The sequence below is a fragment of the Microcaecilia unicolor genome, unplaced genomic scaffold (genome assembly GCF_901765095.1).
Source record: "Microcaecilia unicolor unplaced genomic scaffold, aMicUni1.1, whole genome shotgun sequence".
NCBI classification, from domain to species: domain Eukaryota; kingdom Metazoa; phylum Chordata; class Amphibia; order Gymnophiona; family Siphonopidae; genus Microcaecilia; species Microcaecilia unicolor.
Window position 1 is genome coordinate 6,418 of NW_021963042.1, and position 26,495 is coordinate 32,912.

The 26,495-nt window shown below is 47.9% G+C and overlaps 1 protein-coding gene across 1 annotated transcript in view; it reads left to right on the forward strand.

The window, feature by feature from the left end:
• Window positions 1-245: 245 nt before the first annotated feature.
• LOC115458823 (centrosomal protein of 192 kDa-like) overlaps window positions 246-26,495 on the forward strand; it is a gene marked incomplete at its 5' end in the record, with an annotated part of 210,090 nt that continues 183,840 nt past the window's right edge. The window contains 5 exons of the mRNA XM_030188637.1: window positions 246-371; window positions 11,466-11,609; window positions 16,461-16,524; window positions 16,924-17,063; window positions 17,166-17,258. Coding sequence (XP_030044497.1) covers window positions 246-371; window positions 11,466-11,609; window positions 16,461-16,524; window positions 16,924-17,063; window positions 17,166-17,258 — 567 coding nt within the window. The remainder of the gene's footprint in view (window positions 372-11,465; window positions 11,610-16,460; window positions 16,525-16,923; window positions 17,064-17,165; window positions 17,259-26,495) is intronic.

Consider the following 26,495-nt stretch of genomic DNA (forward strand, 5'->3'; position numbering starts at 1 on the left):
AAGTTTAACGAAACAGCAAGGCAAACAATCTGCAAACTCCAAGGTAAAAACAACGAAGCAAAACAGCGGTAAATGTAAACAAGTTTTAATAATAATTTTATTAATAAAGTTTGATTACATTTACCACTGATCTGCTTCGTTGTTTTCTACCTTTATGTATTGTTTGCCTTGAACTTTCTAATAATGGATTTGGTATAATAGAAAAACAATCCTAGTTAATGCTGTTAATTGTCTTCTTTAAACAGGTTGATGCTAGTAATACAGATGGTCTTGATTTTGGTGACCTTACTTCTGGAAGCTGGAAAGCTCTCCCGCTAAAACTGACAAACAAGACCCATGCTACTGTTCCTATCAGGCTCATTATTAGTGCAGTAAGTACAACAATTTACTAAATCTTCTGAAATATTTTAGCTATATTTTGTTAGTATTTTTCTCTGAGGACAAGCAGGACATTGTTTCACACATATGGGTGATGTCGTCCGATGGGACCCCAGTGCGGATGCTACCCAGGGTTTTATTGGTTTAAGAAGCCTTTCACAGTGTTCCACCATGCATACGTGTCTGCCCAGTGTGATCATGCGAGACCAGCAGTCTTTGTTTTTCTGCAGAGCAGAGAGGTCATGTTTCTATAAGTTCTCAGTGTCTTTTCGGTTGAATATGACTGCCTTCCTTGAGCAATTACCTGTTTGTTTTCCTCATTATTTTCATTTATTTTTCCCTCCCCTCTCTGGTTAGTGTCCTTTTAGTTATAATGCACTTTTAAGTTTCCTTTATTTTTGCAGCCTGAGGCCTGCTTAGGTCTGATTGTCTGGGAGTTTCTGTGAGGCTGTACTATAGCAATAAAATGGCCAATTTTCCATTTTTTTTGTATTAGAGGCCATGCAGCCATTAGCACATGGCCATTTAAGAAAATTACCACATGATCACTTACCAATACCCATTTTGTAGGTGTTAAGGATCGCACAGTAATCCTGCACTAACCAGTTAGCACTGCTCATTCCTGGGATAAGTAGCATAAAATCTATTTTACTCCTTTGGGATCTTGCCCAGGTACTTGGACCTGGATTGGCCACTGTTGGAAACAGGATACTGGGCTTGATGGACCTTCAGTCTGTCCCAGTATGGTGATGCTTATGGTTTTTACCTCAACTTTCAGCCATTTGATTTTGCCTTGATTACTTTTACCATGGTGTCCCAGAAGATCCGCAGTGGTTTCAAATGTTGTGCCAAGTGTAACAGGCTCATGATTAGCAAGGACCCCAACAATTGATGTTTGGGGGTGCCTAGGCCCTGATCATGCCTGTTCTCTGTAAATCCCAGAAAATTCAGAAGGCAAGGCAGGCCTCTCTGAGACCTCCAAATGTGGATATAGGTGAGCCGGTTGATATTGTGTATCTGGATTTTCAAAAGACATTTGACAAAGCACCTCATGAAAGACTCCAGAGGAAATTGGAGAGTCTTGGGATAGGGGTAGTGTTCTATTGTGGATTAAAAACTGGATAAAAGATAGAAAACTGAGAGTAGGCTTAAGTGGTCAATATTAAATGGAGAAGAGTAGATAGTAGGGTTCCTCAGGGGTCTGCTGGGACTGCTGCTTTTTAACATATTTATAAATGATCTAGAGATGGGAGTAACTAGTGAGGTAATTAAATTTGCTGACAACAGTTATTCAGAGTTGTTAAATGGCACGAGGATTGTGAAAAATTACAAGACTGGGCATCCAAACGCTAGATGACATTTAATGTGAGCAAGTGCAAAGTGATGCATGTGGGAAAGAGGAACCTAAACTATAGTTACGTGATGCAAGCTTCCACATTAGGAGTCACCGACCAGGAAAAGGGGATCTAGGTGTCATCGTTGATGATACGTTGAAACCAGTGCTTTTTTTGTAGGAAAAAAGGTACCGGTACTCATTATGGATAACCTTAGGGGTGGGGTCACTATCTGACGCCGCCCTTCAGTAGCCACACTCACAGGTCACACGCCTGTTTATATGCACCATGTCTAGTAAAAGACATCACTGAAAATATTACACCAGTATAGGAGAAGAAAAATAACTTGTCATTTTTTCCATTATAAATCATTTCTATAACTGGTACAGCTCCAGTATACCCAAAATGACACAAACCAAATTAACACACAGACCAGGAATTAAGGAAACAGTCTTGCCAAATGTGAAACACAATATGTTATCAAAATCTCAGAATCTAACAAACGGATCCCTATTCAGACACTTGGCCTTGCAGTCACATATGCAGAACAGAGATAGCCCCTCTTCAAATACAGGCAAAAATTAACCTGAAATCCTAAGAAGCTAGATTCTGCATGCAGCACACTACCAGGAAAACAGAAAGAAACATGTTAACTGTTATACAGGTTCAAAATAAGACAGATGTAAATTCTCAACTTGGACATATTCCAAACACTAAAATGAAAATAAAATTATTTTTCTACCTTTGTTGTCTGGTGACTATTTTTCTGATCATGTTGGTCCCAGTATCTGATTCTGCTGCTCTCTGTCTGTTCTCTTAACTCCTTTTCCAGGGCTTCCTGTCCATTTATTTCTTTACTTTCCTTCATTCTTTTTCATTTCTTCCCAACATCCATAAGTAAAAACTGTGTGCTCCGCAGACTTGACTGGAAGAGTTAGAGTGGATCCAGTTTTTGCCTATTTTCTCCATCCATGTGCAGATTTTCTCGTGTCATCCCTTTCCCTCATCCCCATCCACGTGCATTCTTTTCTCTTCCTTCCCATCCATCTATCATTTCTCCTCTCGCCCATCCCTTGCATCCATTTCCCGCATTTTTCCCCTCCCTCCATCTATGTACATCTCCTTCCTTTCTCTTCCCTCCCCCTCCATCCATGTGCATCTCCTTCCTTTCTCTTCCCTCCCCCTCCCTCTGTTCATCCATCCATGTTAAGCAAACTCCTCTCTCCCCTGCTTTCCTCTCCCCCTGATTTCCTCTCCCAGGTCCAGATGAAGATGTGATTCCATGTGCCCCAATGAATGGAGATTTTAATTTTACTTCTAATATTTATAACACCAGGCTTCCCAAGGCAGATTACAACAACAGTAAAGATGAATCCATCAAGAAACAGGATATAGTCACTGAAAGTTTGCCACCTGAATTGTGTAGGACAGTGTAGAAAAATGAGCACAAAATAGAGTTTGTAACTGCTGTTTCCATATCATCATGCTGATCAATCCATAGACTGGTGGGTTGTGTCCATCTACCAGCAGGTGGAGATAGAGAGCAATCCTTTTGCCTCCCTATATGTGGTCATGTGCTGCCGGAAACTCCTCAGTATGTTCTCTATCTCAGCAGGTGGTGGTCACACACAGCAGCAGCTCTGGCTAGGTCTCCAAGCCTAATCTTTAGGTTTTGTTGAGTACCTGGGGTTGAAGGCTCTTCTTGAGCAAGTGCAAACCTGGTGGTGCCAGGTCCCTCCTTTCTCCCCCCCCCGCTGGCTCTGTTTAAAAAAAAAAAAATGTGGACGTCCTTTAAGGGCGTTTATATCGACGTTTATATCAGCGTTTATTGCAGCTGCTCACTGGGACACCAGTTCATTACAGCTCGGAGCGAGAAGCAGGTAATTTTACCTTTTTATAGCGGGCAGGGGGTTCCCCATTCGGTCTCCATGTGGCTTATGGCGTCGGAGGACGAGGGCGCGAAGATTCACTCCCCGGACCGCTTGTGTGCGTCTAGCGGGGATGCGGGGGTTTTGTTGGGCATCAGTTTGGAATCTGGTCAGTGTCCCGGTTCTTCCTCCGGTGCGGCGGTTTTTCCCGCCATAAGCGCCCATCCCCCGCTGCTCGCACTCCATGTTGGCCGGCCACTTTGCTCGGACGGCTTCTTCTTGGGCCGCCCTCGAGCTGGGAGACGTTAATGGGCGGCAAGAAAGCGGCGAAAGTTAAGCGCCGTTTTCCCACGTGGCTCCTTCTCAGAGTTTCACGCCGGACGCCATTTTGGATGCACAGCATGTTTTCCCCCGCTCTTGCGAGCGCCGGTTGAGGGTGCGTCTAGGGCCGTGGCCCAGACGGCAGAAGTGCACAGTCTAGGGGGTTTCTCCCCTGAGTTCTTTTTGCTGCTGCATCAGGCTTTTCTTATGATAAAACTGCCCTGGCTCCCCCCTCTGATCAAGGGGCTGAGGCCTCCGGAAGCAAACACCCTCGGGTGGACTTCCAGGCCCTAGAGGACTCGGTCTCCTCTGATGTAGATGAGGGCAGCGTATCTGAGTTCTCCCAACGGTCCTTTGGGAATTCCTTGGAGGAGACGGATTCCCGCTCGGATGGAGCGGATGAACCTTCTGCAGCACGGATCTTTCACTCAGAGGATTTGCCCAACCTGTTAGTGCAGGCCATGAGCATTTTGAAGAGATCCTCTCCGGAGGACGTCTCTCCCTCAGCCTCTGTTGGCTCTGCCATTATGCGGGGGACTAAGCGCCGGCCTAGAACCTTCCATGTGCATGAATGCACACCTTGATTTCGGCTCAATGGGATTTCCCAGAAGCGAGCCTTAAAGTGGCTAGGGCTATGTCCCGCCTCTATCCTCTGCCTGAAGGTGAACGGGAGGCCTTTCTTGGGGGCCTACCGTGGATTCTTTAATCACTGCGGTGACTAAGAAAACGGCGTTGCCGGTGGAAGGTGGCACGGCCCTAAAGGACGCCCAAGACAGGAGTTGGAGGCGGCTTTAAAGTCGTCTTCGGAGGCGGCTGCTTTAAGTTTACAGGCCTCAATTTGTGGCTGCTGAGTGGCCAGGGCGTGCCTGACGCTTGTGCAGCGGGCTTCCCCTCGGATCCTTCCTTGAGGGCTGATTGGCCAGCCCTGGAATCGGGCTTGGCCTACTTGACAGGCTGGCTGTATGATGTCTTGAGAGCCTCGGCTAAAGGTATGGCTCAGACAGTCTCTGCACGGCGGTGGCTTTGGCTGAAGCATTGGTCTGTTGACCACGCCTCTAAGTCTCGCCTGGCTAAGTTGCCTTTTAAAGGCAAGCTGCTCTTTGGGGTCGAGCTGGACAAGATTGTGACCGATCTCGGCACGTCTAAGGGCAAGAGGTTACCGGAGGTCAGGGATCGGGCCAGTGGTGCCCGCCCCGGTTTCTCCAAAGGACGGTTTCAAGAAGCCCGTCTGTATTGCCGGGCAAGTCGAGCTCCTCTGCCCCCTCTTCCATCAAAGGAATTCCTCCCCCAAGCAGCATTCCTTTCGCAGAGACCGCCGTCCCGGAGGTGCCTCCTCCGGTCCTCCCCCAGGGTCTCGTACCCAATGACGGGGCGCTGGTCCATGGCCCAGAGCAGATTGGAGGACGCCTATCCTCGTTTCTGGGCGAGTGGACCAGGGTAACTTCAGACGCTTGAGTGCTGGAAGTCATCAGAGACGGCTACAAGCTAGAGTTCTGCCGACCCTTAAGAAACGGGTTTGTGCACTCTCCTGCAAGTCTCCGGTCAAGCTGTGGCAGTGCAGCAGACTTTGGACAATCTGATCCGCCTGGGTCCGGTCGTTCCGGTGCCAGAAGATCACCCTGGCAAGGGACGTTACTCTATTACTTTGTGGTACCTAAGAAAGGAGGTTTTGTCCGGCCTATCCTCGACCTCAAGGGGTCAATCGGGTCTTTGGAAGTTCGGCACTTCCGAATGGAGACTCTCCGCTCTGTTATAGAGGCAGTGCAGGCAGGGAGTTCCTGGCATCCCTTGGACATCAAGGAAGCTTACTTACATATTCCCATCTGGCCTCCTCATCAACGCTTTCCGCATTTTGCAGTTCTGAGGACACTCCCAGTTCAGAGCCCTCCCTTTCGGGTTGGCTACTGCTCCGCGGACCTTTCCAAGTTATGGTGGTCATTGCGGCCTTCCTACGCAAGAAAGGAGTACAAGTCCATCCTTATCTGGACGACTGATTGATCCGAGCCCCCTCTTATGAGAGTGCGGCAGAGCTTCAGACCGGGGTGATTGCTCTTTTGAGCTCCCTGAGGTGGATCATCAACTGGGAGAAAAGCCAGCTGCGCCCGACTCAGTCCCTGGAGTATCTGGGAGTTCGATTCGACCCCCAAGTGGGCAGAGTGTTCCTGCCAGACAATCGGATTGTCAAGCTCAGGCTCAGGTGGACAAGTTCCTAGCAGCCTCTTCTCTTCGGGCTCGGGACTATGGGCAGCTGTGGGCTCTATGACGGCCACGATGGAAGTAGTGCCCTGGGTCAGGGCCATATGAGACCTATACAGCTCTCTCTGTTTGCAGCGATGGACTCCAGCTTCGGAGGATTACGCTGTGCGCCTTCCCTTGGATCCAGCGGTGCGCAAGGCGCTGAGCTGGTGGCTGAGGCCAGACAAGCTGTCCGCAGGAATTCCTCTGGTGACCCCGGAGTGGGTTTCGTCACGACGGACACCTCTTTGACGGGCTGGGGAGCCACTGCTTGGGAAGGACAGCGCAGGGGCTCTGGTCCCCTGCCGAGGCAGAGTGGTCTATCAACCTCCCGGAAACTCAGAGCCATTCGGTTGGTGCCTTTGGAGTTTCCCCGGGCCTGGCGCTGAAGCCAGTACGGGTCCTGTCCGACAATGCCACGGCTCTGGCCTATGTCAATCGCCGGGGAGGTACCAGGAGCGCCCCTCTAGCCAAGGAAGGGCCATGAAGCTATGCCTATGGGCGGGGAAGCAAACCTGGAACAGCTTTTCGGCGGCACCACATTGCGGGGTCATGAATATTGCTCAGGCGTTCGGGACATCACAAAAGGTGCTGGGAGGCCAGCCGAGCCTAGATCTGATGGCGTCCTTCAGCCAATTGCCAAGTGCCGCGCTTTTCAGCAGAGGACGGGCCCCGCGATCTTGGGAGTAGATGCTCTTCTCCCACAGTGGCCGACACAGGAGCTCCTTTTTGTGTTCCCGCCTTGGCCCATGTTGGCAGGTGCTAGGACGGGTGGCAAAGCATCCGGGCCGGATAATCCTGGTGAGTCCGGATTGGCCCAGACGTCCCTGGTATGCGGACTTGATCAGGCTCTCAGTGGACGGACCTCTGCAGATGCCAGCGGAGCGGGGCCTGTTGCATCAGGGTCCTGTGGTGATGGAGGATACCTCCCCCTTTGGTCTTATGGCCTGGCTATTGAGCGGCAGCGTCGGGGCAAGCAGAGCTTCTCAGACAAGGTCATCGCCACTATGCTGAGAGCGAGGAAGCGCTCTACTTCTACTGCTTACGCCAGGGTTTGGCATACCTTTGCATCGTGGTGTGAGGCAGACTCACTTTCTCCCTTCACTGCTCCAATTTTATCAGTGTTGGCAAGAAGGTCTGGAAAAAGGCCTGTCGCTTAGTTCCCTTAAGGTCCAGTAGCGGCTCTTGCTTGCTTCAGGGGTCACCTGAAGGATGTTTCCCTGGCATTGCAGCCAGATGTGGTGCGCTTTCTCAAGAGAGTTATTCACATGCGCCCTCCTCTGCACGCAGTGATACCTGCATGGAACCTCAATCTGGTGCTAAGTGCCTTGCAGAAGCCGCCTTTTGAACCCTTGTCGAGGCATCTCTGGAAGAATTGACGTTGAAAGCAGTCTTTTGGTGGCTATCACTTCAGCCAGAAGAGTTTCCGAGCTCCAGGCGCTATCATGTCGAGAGCCCTTTCTGCATTTCACTGAGGCAGGAGTGTCTATTCGCACAGTGCCTTCCTTCCTGCCCAAGATTGGTCCTCGCTTCCATGTGAATCAGCAGCTCTGTCTACCCTCCTTTCGTAGGGAGGACTACCCAGAGGAGTACTCTGCTCTCAAATATCTAGATGTGAGACGAGTCATCATCAGATACTTGGAAGTGACCAATGATTCCGGAAGTCGGATCATCTGTTTGTGCTGTTCACAGGTCCTCGTAAGGGTCTGCAGGCTGCAGGCTGCCAAGCCTACAGTGGCACGATGGGTCAAGGAACCCATTGCAGCGGCTTATGTGGCCGCGGGGAAGATGCCGCCTATCCAGCTGAAGGCTCTCTCCACTAGAGCACAGGCGGCCTCGATGGCAGAGGCCGGGTCCGCCTCCTTGCAAGAGATTTGCAAGGCGGCAACTTGGGCATCTGCTCATACCTTCTCCAGGCATTACCGCTTGACTGTGGCTGCTCGGGTGGTGGCCCGGTTTGGAGCTTCAGTGTTGCAGTCAGGGATTTCTGTGTCCCACCCTGGGTGAGTACTGCTTCGGTACATTCCACCAGTCTATGGATTGATCAGCATGATGATATGGAAGGTAAAATTATGTATCATACCTGATAATTTTCTTTCCATTAATCATAGCTGATCAATCCATAGCCCCTCCCAGATATCTGTACTGTTTATATTCTGGTTGCATTTCAGGTTCAAGTTTAGTCTTCAGTTCCTGTTCAGGAGGACTTCGTGTTCAAGTTTTTTCGATTGGATTCTTCAGGAGTTGAGACGATTTTGTGTTACAGTGAGCTGCTGCATTCCTCCCCCCCCCCCTGTTTTACGGGGCTGGATTGAGACATAAATTCTGCTGGCGCTCCCTCCCGCTTCGTGCGGCTGTAGGGCAGCTTTGTACCCCTCCCGCTTCGGCGGTGTTAGGGTCAGTCAGCTCCTCCCGCGGTTGCGGTTGCAGGATAAGCCAGATCCCCCCCGCATCGGCGGGTGTGGTGTCTCTCCCCCGCTCTGCGGGGATTAGCTGGACGGATTCCCCTCCCCCACTTGTGTGAGGATGAGCTGGGTTAATTCCCCTCCCCCGTTTCGGCGGTGGTGAGCTGGGCAGAGTGTCCCTTTGTGGGTGTAATTCTCTAAGTGCTGAGTCCTGCGGATGGAGCTTTGATGTCGACATACTGAGGAGTTTCCGGCAGCACATGACCACATATAGGGAGGCAAAAGGATTGCTCTCTATCTCCACCTGCTGGTAGATGGACACAACCCACCAGTCTATGAATTGATCAGCTATGATTAATGGAAAGAAAATTATCAGGTATGATGCATAATTTTACCTTCTTTATATGTACATATGGGAAACTTTCAAATAAATTAAGACTGTCCATTAGGACAGTTCCTTCATTTCTGCCCAAAGTGGTTTCTTGTTTTCATCTTGGTCAGTTGTTAACATTTACCGGCCTTTCATCAGGAAGACTACCTTGAGCACTTCCGAGCCCTTCACTACCTGGATGTTAGATGCATTTTTTTTCAGTATTTGGAGGTTATGAATGACTTTCAACATTCAGACCTGTCTTTGTTCTGTTTGGGGAACACAAGAAAGGAGATATGGCCTCCAAGCCACGATAGCATGTTGGCTTAGGGAGGCCATAATTTCGGCATATGGTCTTCGGGGAAGTCGCCCCCATTATAGGTGCGGCACATTTTACGCTTGAACAAGAATCCTCGTATGTGGAATCGCGCCTGGTATCCTTGGAAGATATTTGCGTGGCCACTACGTGGGTGTCAGCCCATACCTTTACTAGACATTATAGAGTGGATGTGGCAGCCCGGCAGGATGCTGTTTTTGGTGCCTCAGTGATCTTCGCGGGGTTGGGGTTGTCCCGCATTATTTGAGGACTGCTTTGGTACATCCTAAGTCTCTGGATTGATCTGTAGGACGCTATGGAAGGAAAAATTAGTTCTCACCTGATAATTTTCTTTCCATTAGTCCCAACAGATCAATCCAGAGGCCCACCCTTTTTTTGCTTCAGCGAGAGTTCGGTTTCGGTTTTTTGATGTTTTCGTCTGTTAGGTGGATGTTCCTTTGTGTGGTTTATTTAAGAAACCCCCCCCCCCCAACAAATCCATAGTTATTGTTGTGCAGCGATAGCGGGTATCTGCTTAGCTGTTTCTCCCACTATAGCGTTGAAGTTCTTTGTCATTTCCTAGAGGCAGGGGAGTTTAACTTCTGGGAATTTCCTTTCTTCCACTGCTTTGGTACCAATCATACTGAGGTTACAATGAATATTCATGAGAGAGATTTGCATGCACCGCCTTCACTGCATACTAATCTCTCTCATGAATATTCATTGTGGATATCTTGAAAACCTGACTGGCTGGGGTGCCTCCAGGACCAGATTTGGGAACCACTGATGTAGGGTTTATCAGCTTCTGCTCACCTAAGAATTCATTGAAACATAATTTAACCAGATGTGCCTATGATTGTTTTTATTAGTTTACCCTGTTTTGGCTGTGAGATATAAAACATAATGGCAAGTCCCGGTAATACATTTTCTAATTATATTATGAATTATTTTATGCCGTGTAAGAGACGCATATAAAAATAAAATGACCTCATCCTTGCTGCAGAATCTTGTTTGTTGTAGGAGAACAGCGGAAGAATATAGAGAGAATTTTTAAAACTCACCAAACTTGACATTGTTGATGACGACAATTTAAGGGGCCCTTTTACCAAACTGCCAGTAAAAGTGGCCTTAGCATGTCGATACATGGGTCATTGCTGCAACTAAGGTAACTTTTATCGCGGAGGTAAAACAGTTGATTTTTTCCATTTCCAGTATTAATAGCTACATTCTAATTTTCCTATTAGTGCATGAGCCTCTTCTACCACTTATTTTGTAGCCGGTAAGGCTCATGTGTACTTGCACTAACCAGTTAGCACACAACACAGCCACTCTCCGCCCTAGTGCTAAAAAATAATTTTATTTTTTAGTGCTTGGGTAGTGTGTGCCAATCCCAAAACTACCACAAGGTGCCTGAGCGCCCCACTGTAAGTCATTTTTAGCTGTGGTAAGTACATGTTAGTGCTTACCACAGCTTTGTAAAAGGGCCCCATATTATTTTGTACTTTGTTTTGTATTTGTAAAGTAACAGCCAAGACCTTGATTAGCCTTCAAAGTTTTTAAATTGTTAACTAATATCTAGTTACTTTCCATGAACAAATTTGACTGGGGGTGGGGGGACTTTTAGGGAAAAGGGATGGGATTTGAGTTTATCTTGCAGACTGGATGGACCGTGCTGGTCGTTTTCTGCCGTCATCTACTATGTTATTATGTATGTATGTATGATTTGATATACCTCCCTTCTGTGGTTACAATCAAAATGGTTTAAATATTATATACAGTTACTTATTTCGTACTTGTACTAAAGATTAATGCATATTGTCTGCTACAAGACCTATTTTATTCCTATAGGCCCTGCTGCAGATAACAAGCACTAATCTTTTGTAAAAGTCCCCCTTGGTTTGTTCCCAGCTAAAAATGAGGTGGCAATTTTAGAAATTTGTGTCTCTTGCTTTGTGGTTTGAAAGTCTTATTTAAGTAGACATTAGTCTGACTCACCCTGATAAGTAAATTTATTTATTATTTTTTCTTCTATTTGTGGAATTAGTACACCAAGAAGTTATTTTTGGAATTTAGTTAAGTCTTTGTATTCTCTTTGTTAGATACTGCAAGTGATGAAGTTCAGTAATCTCAACCAATCATACATTTTGGTTTGTTTTGGCTAACAGTATAGTTAATTTGCTTTCTAAACTCTTTGTTTACTGTTTTGTTTTTTTTTTTTTACAATGTTTCCTACTATAGAATGCTGCTGCTTGGCATTGCTTCATGTTTTCCAAAGAACCTGTTAAAATACCTGCAGATGATATAGTGAAAGCTGACTCTATTTCTCATCTAGCGGCTCCCTCTGTCATTAACCATGTGATGCATGCAAGTTATGATGGACAGGTAGGTGATTATTTTGTAATCTTCTGTTAATTCTCATTTTGAGATTATTCTAGTGTGCTAAGAGGTGGGATGAGAGGAACTAATAGTTTCTCAGACAAAGTTTTTCATGGGGGAGGGAAGGTCAAGTGTTGCCGTCTTGAAAGGAATGAAAGCTTATAACAGGCTGAGAATTTAGAACATCCAACTACTGCATACATAAGCCTTTTATCTAATAATGTATTCCTATACATTAGAGTGTGCAGGGGATGGGTTTTCTTAATTTTTTAGTGGGTTACGGGGTTTCAGGGATTTTATTTTTGTTTACACTTGTGTATAAGCTGTTTAATTTTCATTTTGCTTTTACTATCCAATTAGGTTTTGAGGCTTCTGAAAATTAGACTTGTAAATTTGAATCTCTTCCTTTTTTACATAAACATTACTAATGCAGACTCAACAGTATGAGTAGATATCCCCTGTAAAGAAAACTGACCCTTACAATAATATTCCATCTTAAGTCTGTTTTAATCTCTAATGTAATTTCTTAGAAATGTAAACCACTTTGATGTGACCCAGTCTCTGGTTCGACTCCAACATCTTCGCAGACTCTTTCCATGCTAGCACTGGCCCCGCCTTTACCAATGCCTGTCCTTGAGGAGTGGCTCCTGGTTATGTTTTAGGAGGTGGTGGGGTGCATCTTAGCTTATTAGGACACCCAGGCATTGAGTGCGCTGGTATAGCTTTGGTGCTGCTCCAGCCCATTCTGGAGACCCATGCTGTGTATGTTAGGCAGTCATTGATGAATACAGTGCTTTTTTCTAGCCTGTCGGGGGAGGAGGTGACCTGGAGTCCAAGAGGGGGACCTGTACCTTGGTGCACTTATCCGGAGTGTGGTCCAAGGCAGACTCCGATTCGGATGACCCATGAGGAGTACTTTGCTAAATCATAGATGGACCGCTCTTGGGGGGAGGGAGTGTCGGATATTGAAACAGAGGAGCCCTCAGAGGAGTGTTCGCTTGGTTTTCCTTCAGACCTTTCTACACCTCAGGAAAGGAGGAAGTTCCCCTCCCTCCCTCCCCCCCCCCCCCCCCCCCCCAATAGGAGCTCTCATTTGTCAACTTTCTAAGAGAGATATCTGAGGCCATCTTCTTTAATTTGGAAATTGAGGACAAGCCCAGAGCTGAGATGTTGGACATCCTTGATTGACTCCTATTCCAAGGAAGCTGTGACAGTGCCCCTGCACAGATAAGGAACTGGAAACCTCTCTCACTGTGCAGCCTGTACCGAAGAAGGCAGACAGTCCAGAAGTCTCCTGGATTTGAGAAATGGCTTCTGCATCATTTCATGGTGGTTGAATCTGTTCTCAAAAGAGCTAGAAGTTCAATGACTTCCCCAGGCAGGGATGCATGCACTTGAGTCTTTTGGATGGAAAATGTGTCAGGGCTTGATGCTCATTTCCTGCATTCTGTCTTACCACTCTACATGAGCATCTACTTGAAGAACTTGGTGATCAATATAATGGTGTTTGTGGATACTGTGCCTCTAGAGAAGGCCAAGCAGGAGCGTTGGAAGCACATAAATCGGGTAACCTGTGATGCGTTTAGGTATTTGCATGCGCTGACACTTACAACTGCATATTTCAGACCTTGAATCGGCAGCTCAAAAAAAGCTGGCGGATGTCCCCTGCTGTGGAAACAGTCTTTTTGGGGACAAGGTGGAAGAGGTTACTGACCTCATTAATTCTGGCATTTATTATCTGCTTAACCATCCAGCTCAGGGCGGAGGATAATCACACATAAGGAGGTACTTTCTTTGTTCCTAGAGGGCTCACAATCTCAGTTTTTGTACCTGAGGCAATGGAGGGTTAAGTGACTTGCCCAGGGTCACAAGGAGCAACAGTAGGAATCGAACCCAGGACGTCAGGATGAAAGCCCGCTGCACTAACCATTAGATCACTCACCTTCTTTATAAAAAGAACTGATATCGTTAAGTCCCTGTCTCGACCCACTCCTTCACAGTTTTGAGAATATAGCTCTGGAAAAAAATTAACATGAAATAGGAATATTTATGTAGGCTAGATAATAAATTGGAACCTGAAAGGTCAATTAGTCTAGCAGATGTGATTGCTACTAGAAATAGCGGCATCCTTAAAAAAAATGGTTTCCATTGGCTCAAAAGGGTCATTTTATTAGCAGGACTTTTGTATTGGATTTGCTGACCTTTACAAGATTTTTTTCAAACTAGTTTGCAGTAACAGTTGTTATGGTTTAGAACAGTGTTCTTAAATGCAAGACCCGGGGCCAATGATGGCACCTGGAGACCTTTGGGGTAGCCCCTATCATTTTTTCACTACTCTCTCTCTTCCCAAGCTCATTACAGAAAGCAGGAGGTGGCTGGTGTGGGGGGGGGGGGGGGGGGGGGGGGGGGGAGGGCTGCATGCTTGAAGGACAAGGTATTTCTCAATAGAGTGCATTTGGAAATGCCTACCTCCTTGAGGATACCCCCAGTAAGTTTCTAAATGAGCTTGAAGGGGATGATGTCATTGTCACTTGCTAGTGTCATGGCCCCACATAGGAAGATATTTTGCAGCTCTCCTTCAGCTCATTTGGATTCAAAGTGGCCCCAACTTAAAAATTAGTAAAAACTATTGGTTTAGAAGATAGTATTGTCACAAAACGCCTGGGGTTACTATGGAAGTTTATAAGTTGCACTTACTTACAAAGTTCCATAGGTTATTATGGAAGTTTATAAGTCTAGGTGCTTTGAAAATATGCCTCTTTGTGGGGCTTGCTTCTATTGAAGCTCTTGAGCATTTTGCTGTGCCATAGGATCGCAATGCTATGTTAATTCAGTTGATGAAAGCTCCTTTAGAGCCACTCAACATCGGTCATCTGAAGTATGTCACCTGGAAGGTCTTATTTTTCGTGATCACTTCAGCTTGCAGATTTAGTGAGCTCCAGGCTCTAGTATTTGATCCTTCTGACACTGTTACAACAGACTGGTTCTTCATTCTCATCCATCCAAAGGTAGTGTAATAGTTCTATCCTAACTGGCCAGTTGTCCTGCCAATACCTTTTCTCAGGTCTGATACCTGAGGTGAAAGCACAGTGCATATTCTGGATTGGAAGAGAGCATTGGCTTTCTAACTTAGAATGTCATGTAGGCCTTTATTTTTTGTACCCAAACAGGGTGGGGGGATGCTATCTGTAACTGCATGCTTTCTGTTTTGCTAGCTTAATGCATTTCTTTTTCTTATGCCCAGGCAAGTCTGACAAGGATTATATCATAGCTCATAGTTAGAGCCATGGCAACATCGATATCCCATGAGATCCATGGAGATGTGCAGATGCAGAGCAGCAACATGGAAGTCTGTTCACATATTCACATCCCACTTCTGTTTGGAGCATGACTCCTTATGGGACAATAGGTTAGGCCAGTCAGTCCTCCAGAATCTCTTTGGAGATTAGAATCACATTTCAGCACTACCCCCCCCCCCCCCCCCCCCCACCCACCTCCCCACCCCCCCCCCCCCCCCCCCCCCCCCCCCCCCCCCCCCCCCCCCCCCCACCTCCAAAAAATGTTGCTATCAGAAACAATGTTGATGTCAAAACTTTTGCCGACACCCTTTTTTCTGTTGAATGCAGCTTGTAGTTACAGAGTCCCATGTTGGAGATTTGCTATCCTGTTTGTCCTTGGAGAACGCCAGGTTGCTTTTTGCTATCCTGTTTGTCCTTGGAGAACGCCAAGTTGCTTTTTGCTATCCTGTTTGGCCTTGGAGAACACCAAGTTGCTTATCTGTACTAGGTGTTTTCATTGGACAGCAGGATACAAGATTTCATAGCTTCTGCCCTTTTATAAGCTTTAAGAATGGCCTGAACCTATACTATGTGATGACAGGCAGCAAGTGATGTGTGGTGAACTTACAAGCTTCTAGAAAATTTAAGCTGGAGTAGCATTTCTCATGCCCAGCTCAATTGGTAATATCACCCAGGTTGTGAGGACTTGCATTCTGCTGTCCAAAGATTATACTTGCTTTAGGTAATTAACTTGATTAGTTGATAGTCTAATTTATTTCTCAAACATATTGTCAGATTCCTCTTGTACTGGTGACAGTTTGTGGCATACTTGCAAGAATATATGGACCAGAAGGCTTTACTGAGTATATGCATATAATCATGTGTTTGCTGCCTACTTCAACAACACCTCTGTCAATCTGTGTCAACTGAAAGAAGCAGATGTTTTTCTACAACTCATCAAACCACTTTCAGAAAGAGCTCTTAGAGTAGAGTTTGGTTTCATATCCTACTATTGCTGAGTTCTGGATAAACTAGTGTGATTGCCCTCTTAGTATACCTTAAAGATAATAAATAGAACCCCCCCCCAAAAAAAAATTTAAGTGGAAGCTCTGAGTAATAAGCTGTTGCCGAATTTATCCTTGTCCTTGCTGACAACAAATTTGGAGTATTTGTATCTTTTTGATTGCAATAAAGATAGGTTTAAAATGTGTGAGCAGGAAATATTATAGCTTTATATCTGTTTGCAGATAAGGTTGCAGTTTAATAGTTGGTTAACAATGAAATTCAAAGCTAATTTTGTACAGTTTTCCTAGTTTTCAATGATGCTAATAATTATCCCCTGGTGTTCACTTGTGAACAAATTTGAATTTATTTGATTCTTTTCAGTAAATAGATCTGCAAGCTACAATACTCATGTAGGTTAAAAAAAGAAACTTTTTTCCCAATTAACTGTTTAAATCACTGGACACTTGTATAAAGTTATCTTTCAAGTCTCTGTTAACATATTTAAGTTAGTGTTACTTTGTTGTCGTCTACAGAGGATCACTGAACATATTTTTAAAATATTTTTCCCCCCAAGGATCCCGAAGTCCTGGTAATATGGGTTTTGTTCCGTGGCCCGCAGAGGGATCTGTCAGCTACAGGTATCTATTAAGCAATTAGCCTAATAGAATAGAATTACAAAGTCTAGCTTAGTGATCCGGTTGATGAATTTTAACTGAGATTCAGGTTAAATACATTTTGGCTCCATGAATTTGTTTAGAAAATGTATTCCTTTGGTCTTAGAGCACCGTTAAACATCTGATTTCTGTAGGTACTTGTGATCTGGATTGACCACTGTTGGAAACAGGATACTGGGCTGGATGGAACATTGGTCTGACCCACTATGGCTATTATGTTCTTAGTTTAAACACAGGAGTTTTCATTTCCATAGCCTGAGTTTCTTAGATCTTTTACACTCTGTTAAGACATTATCATGCTGGCAGTATTCATATAGGATTGTAGTGTATGTTGAGATTGTTTTATTTTTCTTCTGTGTAAAGATTCTCTTGGACCAGCAGAAGAGTTCTTAGCCAGAATTGATGTGGAAGTTGATAGCCCAGGCCCTGCTAATGTTATAAAGAGTGTCCTCCTCAAAGCAAGAACAGGAACAGCTAGGATACATGCTCCAAAAGATCTCCAGGTATTTTTAAGATTGGAACTAGAACTAAGTTTATAGTTTTTTAAAAGCAGTTTTAAAATATATTTTTGTTTATATCTTTTCTATTCTAAACTTCTTTTTCAGACCATTCATTTGTGTGCCAAAGTAGGCTTCTCAGCTAAGCAATTGTTGCCCCTGAAAAATGCTGGCAATATTGCAGTTCAGTTAAAACTACAGGTAAGATTCTATTTAATATTTGTGCTTTTTTAAACTTTAATGAGGTGTACACAAAAAAGAAACTTGTAATATTGCCTTACTACAAAAACTCACTTACATAGTTCAGACTTCTTTATATTTTTAAAAATATTTTAATGAAAGAAATACACTTTTGTAAAAAAAAAAAAAAAAAAAAATCACTGGAAAATTTCCGAGAGCAAAAAAAAAAAAGAAAAAGTATCCTAACTAATACTAATAGTGAGAGATTGCAAACAGCAAACAGTTGAAGGAAGTCCTTAACACCCAACATCAACCTCTGAGATCCCCATTGCTAAACATTAAGGGCTCCTTTTACTAAGCTGCAGCAAGCACTAATGCATGCTTATCGCATCTTAAAAGGGCATCTTGCAGTAAAAGCCTAGTGTGCACATGTAAACCACATGCTGAAATACTTTATTTTTCTCAAGGAGGTGGGTACTTTATTTTTCTCAAGGAGGTGGGTTTCTGAGGGCAGTGTATGAGCATGGTAGCTAGCCATATTACCACACACTAACTAATTAGCACAGGATTAGCACATGATCCCTTAATGCTTGCAAAATAGGTGGCAGTTAGAGCTCACACACTAATTTTTAGTAATGCCTGTCTACTAGTGGCAACAATTGGCGCATGGCCATTAATTTGGAAAATGGAAAATCAGCCATTTTTTGGCTGTGGTAAGAACGGCCTTAGTGCAGCACAGGTAAAACCTGTTTTAGGGCGTACTAAGGCCACATTCCTTAGAAAAAGGACCCCCAAATAAGCTAAATAAGCGGTATAAGTAAATGTGACAGAACAGTGTATTTTAAGCCTGTAAAACTGCCTTATTTCCTGAACTGTATTTCTCTAGTTTGGCCAGCAGGTGGTGGTGCTGCAGAACAAAGGCTGTTTTCTTTGTTTAAGCCTTTTGGAAAGGCAATCTGCAGTATACTTTCAAACTTGTTCTGGGCTTTGATTGTTCCAGGAGATTTTACTGGCTTTTTCCCCAGTCTTAGCCTGGGAGAAGAGGCTTTGTTGAGGCCCTGTTATAGGTAATATTTGATAATCTACGAGCAGCATATTTCCTGATCTCCCCAGGTACTGTTTAGATAGTATCCAAATGTTTAGTTAGTGTTATAATTGATCCATATTTCAGTTACCTGTTATTGTTTTGCTGATTTCACTTTTTCTGTTCATTGTTCTAATTTTTAAGTCAATAAACAATTTTCAGTTTGTTGACTCTGCCTGCCTGGACTGATAAAGAATCCTGGTGGCTTGTGTGTTGGGTCTGTGAGTGCTTTCTGGGAACTGTGGGACCACTCTGGTAACCTAGAAATCACTGGGGATAATTTGAGAGCGGGAGACTCACCCAGAGGCAGTTGTGACCCAGTCGGTTTTCGCCCTCTTCACTCGACAGAAACAGCACTTTCTAAAGTCTGTAATGACCTGTTCCTTGCCAAATCCAGAGGCCACTACTCCATCCTCATCCTCCTGGATCTATCCGCCGCTTTTGACACTGTCAATCATGACTTACTTCTTGCCACACTGTCCTCATTTGGGTTCCAGGGCTCTGTCCTCTCCTGGTTCTCCTCCTATCTCTCCCACCGCACCTTCAAAGTTCACTCTCATGGATCTTCCTCCACCCCCATCCCCTTATCTGTTGGTGTTCCCCAGGGATCGGTCCTTGGACCCCTTCTCTTCTCAATCTACACCTCTTCCCTGGGCTCCCTGATCTCATCTCATGGTTTCCAGTATCATCTCTATGCTGATGACACCCAACTGTATCTCTCCACACCAGACATCACCGCGGAGACCCAGGCAAAGGTATCGGCCTGCTTATCCGACATTGCTGCCTGGATGTCCAACCGCCACCTGAAACTGAACATGTCCAAGACCGAGCTTATCGTCTTTCCACCAAAACCCACTTCTCCTCTTCCTCCACTTTCTATCTCCGTTGATAACACCCTCATCCTCCCCGTCTCATCTGCCCGCAACCTCGGAGTCATCTTTGACTCCTCTCTTTCCTTCTCTGCGCATATCCAGCAGATAGCCAAGACCTGTCGCTTCTTCCTCTTTAACATCAGCAAAATTCGCCCTTTCCTCTCTGAACACACCACCCGAACTCTCGTCCACGCTCTCATTACCTCTCGCCTGGACTACTGCAACTTACTCCTCACCGGCCTCCCACTTAGCCATCTATCCCCCCTTCAGTCTGTTCAGAACTCTGCTGCACGTCTCATATTCCGCCAGAACCGATATACTCATATCACCCCTCTCCTCAGGTCACTTCACTGGCTTCCGATCAGATACCGCATTCAATTCAAGCTTCTCCTTCTTACCTACAAATGCACTCAGTCTGCTGCCCCTCACTACCTCTCTACCCTCATCTCCCCTTACGTTCCCGCCCGTAACCTCCGTTCACAGGATAAATCACTCCTCTCAGTACCCTTCTCCACCACCGCCAACTCCAGGCTCCGCTCATTCTGCCTCGCCTCACCCTATGCTTGGAACAACCTTCCTGAACCCTTACGCCAAGCCCCCTCCCTGCCCATCTTCAAGTCTTTGCTTAAAGCCCACCTCTTCAATGCTGCGTTCGGCACCTAACCCTTACCGTTCAGTGAATCCAGACTGCCCCAATTTGACTGCCCCTATCGGACCGACCGTTCACTTGTCTATTAGATTGTAAGCTCTTTGAGCAGGGACTGTCTCTCTTTGTTAAATTGTACAGCGCTGCGTAACCCTAGTAGCGCTCTAGAAATGTTAAGTAGTAGTAGTAGTAGTAGAAGGGTGGTAGTGTAGAGCACAAGTGGCAGATGCAGGTGGACTTGAGCTGTGCTGGGGATAGACCCTCTAAGTGGCCGTGGGATAACGCTGGGCAGGTAGCTAGGCATTTCGTGACAGTAAGAATCTTAACTGAATAGGTTCTACAATGGAGTATCTGTTCCCTTCAAATGTGATTGAACATTTGCAAGGAAATAAGAAAATGCTGCTCCTTAGTTGGAGAGAAGACTTCGTCTGAGCCTGCATTGTTCTGCATGCAGCAGGGAAGAGATCACTTTTTTGACCTCAAAACAATTCCAGCCTTTTATGTAAATAACTGAATTGGAATCAGTAGTCTAGTTTTTGGAGATTAAAAAAAGAAAAATATAAATCTTTAACCCTAAACCTCAGTTAATTCTAGCCGACAATTTATGGAAAGAATGTTAATAGCTTAAGTTCCAATCTAGGTCTTAACCTTAAAAATAAGAGCATCCATGTTTCTTATGTTGGTCCTCTAATATAGCCACTGTTTACTTGGAAAACGTGGCCAACTATGACCCAAAACCTTGAAGAGAATCTGACTATGGCACAATCATCCAAATATTCAACAAAGGTATATTTCCTTCAGGCGTTACATTCACTTCATCTTGTAATGAACAAACTTTCTAGCAGGTGGTCAACCACTCTAGGCAGTGGAACTTCACTAGGGGAGATATTCTGGGCATCAACTAAGGAGCGAGTTAAAGGTAGGCAATTGAGCAGGCAGTACTTCTAGCCTGTAGTACTACCCAAAGCCAGAGGGCCTACTTGTACCACTGGGTAAAGAGGCATTCTCCGAGGACAAGCAGGCTGCTTGTTCTCACGACTGGGTGACGTCCGCGGCAGCCCCACCAACCGGAAGAAGCTTCGCGGGCGGTCCGCACGCAGGGCACGCCCACCGCGCATGCGCGACCGTCTTCCCGCCCGTGCGCGACCGTTCCCGCCAGTCCTTTCTTTTCCGCTCCTGGAGAGAGTCGTGCGTCTGCCGCTCTCTCTTAGTCAGCCCCGGAAAACCGTCGCGTTCTTTGCGAATTCGTTTATTTTTTGTTTCTGATTATCGCGCGCTCCAGTTTTTCCTTTTTTCTTTAAAAAAAAAAAAAAAGAGAGCACACGCTTTATTTTCCCTCGTTTTCTAGCGAGGGCGTCGCGTTGCGGCCTTGTGGCCGCGCGGTCGATTATTTTTCGAGGTGTGATTTACCGCCACCATCGACGACTTTAACTTCGCCGATGCGATTTTTCCGTCGATGTCCTCGAAGGTCCCGAGTGGATTTAAGAAGTGTGGTCGGTGCGGCCGGCCGATCTCGCAGACCGACACCCATGCTTGGTGCCTCCAGTGCCTCGGGCCGGAGCACAATATCAAGTCATGTTCTTTGTGTCTTGGTCTCCGGAAACGGACTCAGGTTGCGAGGCAAGTTCTGCAGGACCGTCTTTTTAGAACTTGCGCCGGCCCCTCGACGTCGACCTCGACGGCATCGGTATCGACGGCCGGTTCTTCGGTACCGGTATCGAGGCCCGAGAAATCGGCACCGATGGCATCGACCCCAGGAGCACAGGTCCCGTCGGCCCGCCAGTCCTCCGGTGAGGGTAGGGGTGAGAGGCCGCGTGGGCAATCGGCCCCGGTCACTCCCTCGGCCCATGGCCCTCGGGACCGAACCCTGTCTGACCCGGTTCCTCGAGACCGAGGGGGATCGACCTCCTCCTCCTCCGTTCCACCTGGCACCGATGACGGGCACCGCAAGAAATCCAAGAAGCACCGTCATCGGTCGCCTTCGAGGCCGGCGATCGGTACCGGCGAGGAGTCGACGCCGAAGCGTCCGCGTCGAGAGGAGAGATCCCCTTCGGTAGTGGAGGTACCGACGCGTCAGGGTCCCAGCACTTCGGTGCAGTCTCCTGGACCCGAGCAACTTCCGGCACAGACGCCTCTACCGGTCCCCCCGCCTTTCCCGGCAGCGGGCCTGGACGAGTGCCTCTGAGCCATCCTTCCGGGGATCCTGGAAGGGCTGATGCGCCAGGCTGTGCCGGCGCCGGGGGTGCTTGCGCCCTCGGCGCCGTTGACTGTGGCGCCGGCGAGCTCTAGCCCAGTGCCGAGGCCGTCGACACCGCCGCCGCTTGCGGCACCGGTCTCTACCGCCACGCAGGTGGAGTCCCCGTCGATGGAGGGAGCTTCGTCCCCGCCGGCACGGGAGTCCACCGCTCGACGACACCGAGGCCTCGGTGCCTCGACGTCGAGCCGGGCCCGGTTAAGGACTCAGCTACATGAGCTTATGTCCGATACTGAGGAAGAGGCCTCGTGGGGGGAAGAGGAAGACCCCAGATATTTCTCCTCAGAGGAGTCTGCGGGTCTTCCCTCGGACCCCACGCCTTCACCTGAGAGAAAGCTCTCACCCCCTGAGAGCCTCTCCTTTGCCTCCTTTGTAAGGGACATGTCCATTTGCATTCCCTTCCCCGTGGTCTCTGTGGATGAGCCGAGGGCTGAGATGCTCGAGGTCCTCGACTATCCATCACCACCTAGAGAGTCCTCCACGGTGCCGTTACACAATGTCCTCAAAGAGACACTGCTTTGGAACTGGATGAGACCGCTATCTAATCCCATCATTCCCAAGAAAGCAGAGTCCCAGTACAGAATCCACTCGGACCCAGAGTTAATGCGGCCCCAATTGCCCCATGACTCGGCGGTCGTGGATTCTGCTCTCAAGAGGGCACGGAGTTCGAGGGATACTGCTTCGGCGCCCCTGGGGCGGGAGTCTCGCACTCTGGACTTGTTTGGGAGGAAGGCCTACCAATCCTCCATGCTCGTGACCCGCATCCAGTCGTACCAGCTCTATACGAGCATCCACATGCGGAACAACGTGAAGCAACTGGCGGACCTGGTCGATAAGCTCCCGCCGGAGCAGTCCAGGCCTTATCAGGAGGTGGTCAGGCAGCTGAAGGCGTGCAGAAAGTTCCTGTCCAGGGGTATCTATGACACCTGTGACGTGGCATCTCGTGCTGCGGCCCAAGGTATAGTGATGCGCAGGCTCTCATGGCTGCGTGCCTCTGACCTGGACAACCGCACCCAGCAGAGACTGGCCGACGTCCCTTGCCGGGGGGATAATATTTTTGGTGAGAAGGTTGAGCAGTTGGTGGACCAACTGCATCAGCGGGAAACCGCCCTCGACAAGCTCTCCCACCGGGTGCCTTCAGCATCCACCTCAGCAGGTGGACGTTTTTCCCGGGCCCGGCAGACTGTGCCCTATTCTTTTGCAAAGCGTAGGTACACCCAGCCGGCCCGAAGGCCTCGTCAGGCACAGGGACAGCCCCTGCGCGCTCGTTCTCGTCAACAGCGTGCGCCTAAGCAGCCCCCTGCACCTCCACAGCAAAAGCCGGGGACGGGCTTTTGACTGGATCCACGGGAACATAGCCGCCCTCAAAGTGTCCGTACCGGACGATCTGCCGGTCGGAGGGAGGTTAAAACTTTTTCACAAAAGGTGGCCTCTCATAACCTCCGACCAGTGGGTTCTCCAAATAGTGCGGTGCGGGTACGCCTTGAATTTGGCCTCCCTGCCACCAAATTGTCCTCCGGGAGCTCAATCCTTCAGCTCCCATCACAAGCAGGTACTTGCAGAGGAACTCTCCGCCCTTCTCAGCGCCAATGCGGTCGAGCCCGTACCACCCGGGCAAGAAGGGCAGGGATTCTATTCCAGGTACTTCCTTGTGGAAAAGAAAACAGGGGGGATGCGTCCCATCCTAGACCTGAGAGGCCTGAACAAATTCCTGGTCAAAGAAAAGTTCAGGATGCTTTCCTTGGGCACCCTTCTGCCAATGATTCAGAAAAACGATTGGCTATGTTCCCTGGATTTAAAGGACGCATACACTCACATCCCGATACTGCCAGCTCACAGACAGTATCTCAGATTCCGCCTGGGTGCACGGCACTTTCAGTATTGTGTGCTGCCCTTTGGGCTCGCCTCTGCCCCACGAGTGTTTACAAAGTGCCTCGTGGTGGTAGCGGCATATCTACGCAAGCTGGGAGTGCACGTGTTCCCATATCTCGACGATTGGCTGGTCAAGAGCACCTCGGAGGCAGGAGCCCTCCGGTCTATGCAGTGCACTATTCAACTTCTGGAGCTGCTGGGGTTTGTGATAAATTACCCAAAGTCCCATCTCCAGCCAACACAGTCTCTGGAATTCATAGGAGCTCTGCTGAATACCCAGACGGCTCGGGCCTTCGTTCCCGAAGCGAGGGCCAACAACCTCCTGTCCCTGGCTTCGCAGACCAGAGCGTCTCAGCAGGTCACAGCTCGGCAGATGTTGAGACTTCTGGGTCATATGGCCTCCACAGTTCATGTGACTCCCATGGCTCGTCTTCACATGAGATCTGCTCAATGGACCCTAGCTTCCCAGTGGTTTCAAGCCACCGGGAATCTAGAAGATGTCATCCGCCTCTCCACCAGCTGCCGCACTTCACTGCTCTGGTGGACCATCTGGACCAATTTGACCCTGGGACGTCCATTCCAAATTCCGCAGCCCACGAAAGTGCTGACGACGGATGCATCTCGCCTGGGGTGGGGAGCTCATGTCGATGGGCTCCACACCCAGGGTCTGTGGTCCCTCCAGGAAAAGGATCTGCAGATCAACCTCCTGGAGCTCCGAGCGATCTGGAACGCACTGAAGGCTTTCAGAGATCGGCTGTCCTACCAAATTATCCAAATTTGGACAGACAATCAGGTTGCAATGTATTACACCAACAAGCAGGGGGGCACCGGATCTCGCCCCTTGTGTCAGGAGGCCGTCGGGATGTGGCGTTGGGCTTGCCAGTTCGGCATGCTCCTCCAAGCCACATACCTGGCAGGTGTAAACAACAGTCTGGCCGACAGACTGAGCAGAGTCATGCAACCGCACGAGTGGTCGCTTCATTCCAGAGTGGTACGCAAGATCTTCCGAGAGTGGGGCACCCCCTCGGTGGACCTTTTCGCCTCTCAGACCAACCACAAGCTGCCTCTGTTCTGTTCCAGACTACAGGCACACGGCAGGCTGGCGTCGGATGCCTTTCTCCTCCATTGGGGGACCGGCCTCCTGTATGCTTATCCTCCCATACCTTTGGTGGGGAAGACCTTAGTGAAGCTCAAGCAAGACCATGGCACCATGATTCTGATAGCGCCCTTTTGGCCCCGTCAGATCTGGTTCCCTCTTCTTCTGGAGTTGTCCTCAGAAGAACCGTGGAGATTGGAGTGTTTTCCGACTCTCATCTCGCAGAACGACGGAGCGTTGCTGCACCCCAACCTTCAGTCCCTGGCTCTCACGGCCTGGATGTTGATGGCGTAGACTTCACTGCGTTGGGTCTGTCTGAGGGTGTCTCCCGTGTCTTGCTTGCCTCTAGGAAGGATTCCACTAAAAAGAGTTACTTTTTCAAGTGGAGGAGGTTTGTCGTTTGGTGTGAGAGCAAGGCCCTAGAACCTCGTTCTTGCCCTGCACAGAACCTGCTTGAATACCTTCTGCACTTATCAGAGTCTGGCCTCAAGACCAACTCAGTAAGGAATCACCTTAGTGCGATTAGTGCTTACCATTATCGTGTGGAAGGTAAAGCCATCTCTGGAGAGCCTTTAGTCGTCCGATTCATGAGAGGCTTGCTTTTGTCAAAGCCCCCTATCAAGCCTCCTACAGTGTCATGGGATCTCAACATCGTCCTCACCCAGCTGATGAAACCTCCTTTTGAGCCACTGAATACCTGTCATCTGAAGTACTTGACCTGGAAGGTCATTTTCTTGGTGGCAGTTACTTCAGCTCGTAGAGTCAATGAGCTTCAAGCCCTAGTAGCTCACGCTCCATATACCAAATTTCATCACAACAGAGTAGTGCTCCGCACCCACCCAAAGTTCCTGCCGAAGGTGGTGTCGGAGTTCCATCTTAACCAGTCAATTGTCTTGCCAACATTCTTCCCCAGGCCGCATACCCGCCCTGCTGAACGTCAGTTGCACACATTGGACTGCAAGAGAGCATTGGCCTTCTGCTTGGAGCGGACACAGCCCCACAGACAGTCCGCCCAATTGTTTGTTTCTTTCGACCCTAACAGGCTAGGGGTCGCTGTCGGGAAACGCACCATCTCCAATTGGCTAGCAGATTGCATTTCCTTCACTTACGCCCAGGCTGGGCTGGCTCTTGAGGGTCATGTCACGGCTCATAGTGTTAGAGCCATGGCAGCGTCAGTGGCCCACTTGAAGTCAGCCACTATTGAAGAGATCTGCAAGGCTGCGACGTGGTCATCTGTCCACACATTCACATCACATTACTGCCTCCAGCAGGATACCTGACGCAACAGTCGGTTCGGGCAGTCGGTGCTGCAGAATCTGTTTGGGGTGTAAATCCAACTCCACCCTCCAGGACCCGAATTTATTCTGGTCAGGCTGCACTCTCAGTTAGTTGTTCTTCGTAGGTCAATTTCTGTTGTATCCTCGCTGTTGCGAG